At 40.8% G+C, this 3,445-nt stretch overlaps 2 protein-coding genes across 2 annotated transcripts in view; both read right to left on the bottom strand.

The window, feature by feature from the left end:
• The window catches only part of LOC118419463 (medium-chain acyl-CoA ligase ACSF2, mitochondrial-like), a 14,006-nt gene extending 13,154 nt beyond the window's left edge, over window positions 1-852 (bottom strand). The window contains exon 1 of the mRNA XM_035825843.1: window positions 671-852. Coding sequence (XP_035681736.1) covers window positions 671-789 — 119 coding nt within the window. The 5' untranslated portion in view covers window positions 790-852. The remainder of the gene's footprint in view (window positions 1-670) is intronic.
• A 403-nt stretch (window positions 853-1,255) lies between these two features.
• The window catches only part of LOC118419877 (kynurenine/alpha-aminoadipate aminotransferase, mitochondrial-like), a gene marked incomplete in the record, with an annotated part of 8,099 nt that continues 5,909 nt past the window's right edge, over window positions 1,256-3,445 (bottom strand). The window contains 3 exon segments of the mRNA XM_035826531.1: window positions 1,256-1,705; window positions 2,229-2,437; window positions 2,979-3,043. Of these exon segments, the coding sequence (XP_035682424.1) occupies window positions 1,655-1,705; window positions 2,229-2,437; window positions 2,979-3,043 (325 nt within the window).

Below are 3,445 nucleotides of genomic sequence, written 5' to 3'. Positions count from 1 at the left end.
CGGTAACGTTACCCTATTTACCTAGAAAGTACGTTCATGGCTTGGCACAGGCGCTTTTGACAGCTAAAAAATGTCAAAAATCCGCGGCGGCATGCCCGGCTCCAGCCCTCCGTGAAAGCGAGTGTTAGCCGTACGCGTATACGAGTGATGGGCATTGGAATCATGCCGCCGTGGATTTTTGACATTTTTTAGCTGTCAAAAGCGCCTGTGCCAAGCCATGAACGTACTTTCTAGGTAAATAGGGTAACGTTACCGACAATTTCCCATCTAGACCCATAACACGGATGATCCAAGATGGCGGCCAGAAATCACCGAAGGTCCGAGTTGACCAGGGTTTAGGTCCGAGTTGACCAGAAATTGCTAGGTCCGAGTCGGTAAAGGTCCGAAGCGTCCGACATCCGGTACTTAAAGCACTGTGACTGCCCAGGTGACTGTCCTTGGCAGAAGAACCAGAGGGTCATTTGAGGACGCATCGGGCGACCTGTTTGCATACTCTCCAAGCAGAGGTCGAAGAGGAAGAGCGCGAGTGTAATTTTTTCGACTACTACTATATCTGCGCGATTCTACCTCTGCTTGGAGAGTACTGTTTGCACGAAACAGTGCGTGGGGGAGTGAGCGCGGATCTAAAAAACAGTTACCACAAGCGCTTAAAATCTAACCCATACTCCACCTTCTGCTTGTTGAAAACGTGCGGCACGGCTTTGTCAGCTCCAAGAGAGAACATTGTGGACGTCTGGGCCTCCAAATGCCCGTAAATTTAACGCTTTTGTGCAGAATATGCGTCGACATCTTCCCACACTGTCACAGCTGACACTTGCCCCAGATCAACATGACCCCTGCCTGACCTGAAAGTTTGGTAGGGACATACCATTTAACATATGGGGGTGTTTTTTCTACTAATGTAGGTGGTTTGTAAAAAAAGGGCAAGACGTGCTTGCTTCTCTCATGTAAAGTGGGTAATCCAAGTTTGTTTTGTAGCTGACACACTGCTGGAATGTCTGTATAAAGCCTTGCTTTCTTTTTATGTAAACAACAAATGAGAAAATTTTACATGGCTGTCAGTAATGGACCAATCCGATAGACCCGCCCACTCCATCAAAACCCAATGACCAAAACCTGAGAAATGCAAATTTTTGACATACACCAGCCAGTTGAGCCAACATTAACATGTTTTCCTTGGTTCAACTGCTAATTGCGCTGGCCCAATGCTGATAATGAAAACATTAATCCACACAAGACTGTAAAACTTTAGTAAACTTGTTTTTATTCCACAAGATTATATAAATTGTATACTTTTCAGTTACCAATTTCTGTACAATGGTCAAAAAATACAATTCATGATAATCAAACAATTGTTGCATGGCACTGTATTTTGTACATGACTATTGCAATACAATATTTGGTCTTCAAATAAATTAGATTAATTTAAATTAAACAATCCATGATACTACAGGGTTTTCTGAAGATTCTGAATACTCTTGTCCATAAATTCCCAAAGTTATGGTGAGTTTAATATCCTACCCTCTACCATTCCATAACATACACCAAAACCATCCAAATGCACTGAATAAAAGACGCCTGACTGATTGACAAAATTTCTTTGTTCCGCATAACCCATAACACCTTTAAGATATTTAGAATCCGTTGTCTATATTCAAGACAGCTGGCTCTCTTCTTTCAGCAGCCTTGCTAGTCTCTCCAGACCCTGCAGGAAGACACGGCATTTCTTTACTCATCAACATCAGGAAAAGACATCAGAAGCAATTATGATAGTGTATATTAAGACCTTTATGCCTAAGTCTATTTTCATTACATGTATATATATATAATGTAATAACTAAAGCAGGTACATGTACCTTGCTGACAGAGCAATTGGGAAATTTTATCAACAGAAAATAATCTTTTTACCCTTTGTGACATGTTTTGATGTCTTTTTTTAATTCAATCATGCTTGTAACATTTTCTCCTTATAAATTGCAGGGTAACAAAATTTCAATACAATACAATCAATTATGTGGGATTACAAGTTTCACAATATGTATATACTCAAGGAGCTTTGACAAAAACTCAATATAATGTAGTCATAATGTAATAGTATTTTAATGGTACCATATGACTTTGGAGTTATGGACTACAGGGTTGCTAAAATGTTCATGTTATAAAAAACTATTGCCCTTAATAAGAGTTGCTCTTAATCTATACATCATTAGTCATCCAACACTCCTCACCTTATCCATCTGTTCAGGAGTAGCCTGAGAGAAGGCAGCTCGAACGTGCGGACTCGGCTCCCCGGGGACCACAGAGAAGGCGTTCCCAGGCACAAACAGGACCTCCTTCTCCATGGCCTTCTCCATGATGAGTTTGTGGGTGTCCTGGACGCCCTGCAGATTGAGCCACAGGAACATCCCAGCTGACGGCGAGTGCCACTCCGCAAGGCCTGGGGAAGTATCAAAAAGAAAAATTTAATAGTTTTTAGTGGAAATCAATGTGCGCATGTTGGCACATTGGGGCACCACCATTGTGTGTTTTTTTCCACACATTTAGACACATTAGCCAAAGAGGCTCAGTGGGCCTCACTCCACCATAAGGGAAAGTCACATGAACATACCAGCTGAGGGCGAGTGCCACTCTGTAAGGCTTGGGAAAGTATAAGTGACTTTTAATCACTGATTTTTTATGTGACAGCTGTGGACAGCCATCTCTTTTTCTGAAATCTACCATCTTCTTTTCTGACATACATTTTGTGGATCTCTAAGGATTATACAATTAGAAAAAAACTATACAATATATGTAAAAGGCCTGAAGTCAAGTCTTCAATACCATCAAAGATACAACCGCACCCCAACACCAGACTGACTAAAGACAAACAACGCCCCTAGCCTATAGCCTACATATCAGGTCCTGAGCCACACACACACACACACATGCACATATTGTTAAACTGTAACAGACAAACTTACAACATGCACACCACTTGCCTGTGAGCCACTTGTCAGCTGACTTGATCATGTGATCTCTCCTCTCCTTGTAGAAGTCTGAGACTCTGTACAACAGATACAGAAGAACTTTATTGCACGACAATTGTACATGATACAATGTATGGCATTACAACTATTACACACAGTACGAAAAGAGCATGCAGACCCTCATAAAGCACATCAGAATCTGTCATTTCTATGAAAAAGAATGTTACTTCCCAAGTTCTTAGTTTTCCAACCAGAATGAACACTTCTGGTGAAGTGAAATTGGCTTCATCATTTATAAGTCATTTGACAGTTCTTCCACAAAACCAAGTTTTCTAACCTGCACAACCATTAGTTTATTTGCTTGCCAACTTGTTTTGCAAACATTATTCCTGCAACAAAATGTAGCTGATTCATTATGTACCATTAATAAAAAATAGCGGTCAAGCTTAATAATCAAAACATTAGCAGGTAATAAAAGT

This window comes from Branchiostoma floridae, chromosome 7 (genome assembly GCF_000003815.2).
Source record: "Branchiostoma floridae strain S238N-H82 chromosome 7, Bfl_VNyyK, whole genome shotgun sequence".
Lineage (NCBI taxonomy): Eukaryota > Metazoa > Chordata > Leptocardii > Amphioxiformes > Branchiostomatidae > Branchiostoma > Branchiostoma floridae.
Note: the sequence above shows the minus strand (reverse complement) of the source record. Positions and strands in the feature narration are given on the sequence as shown.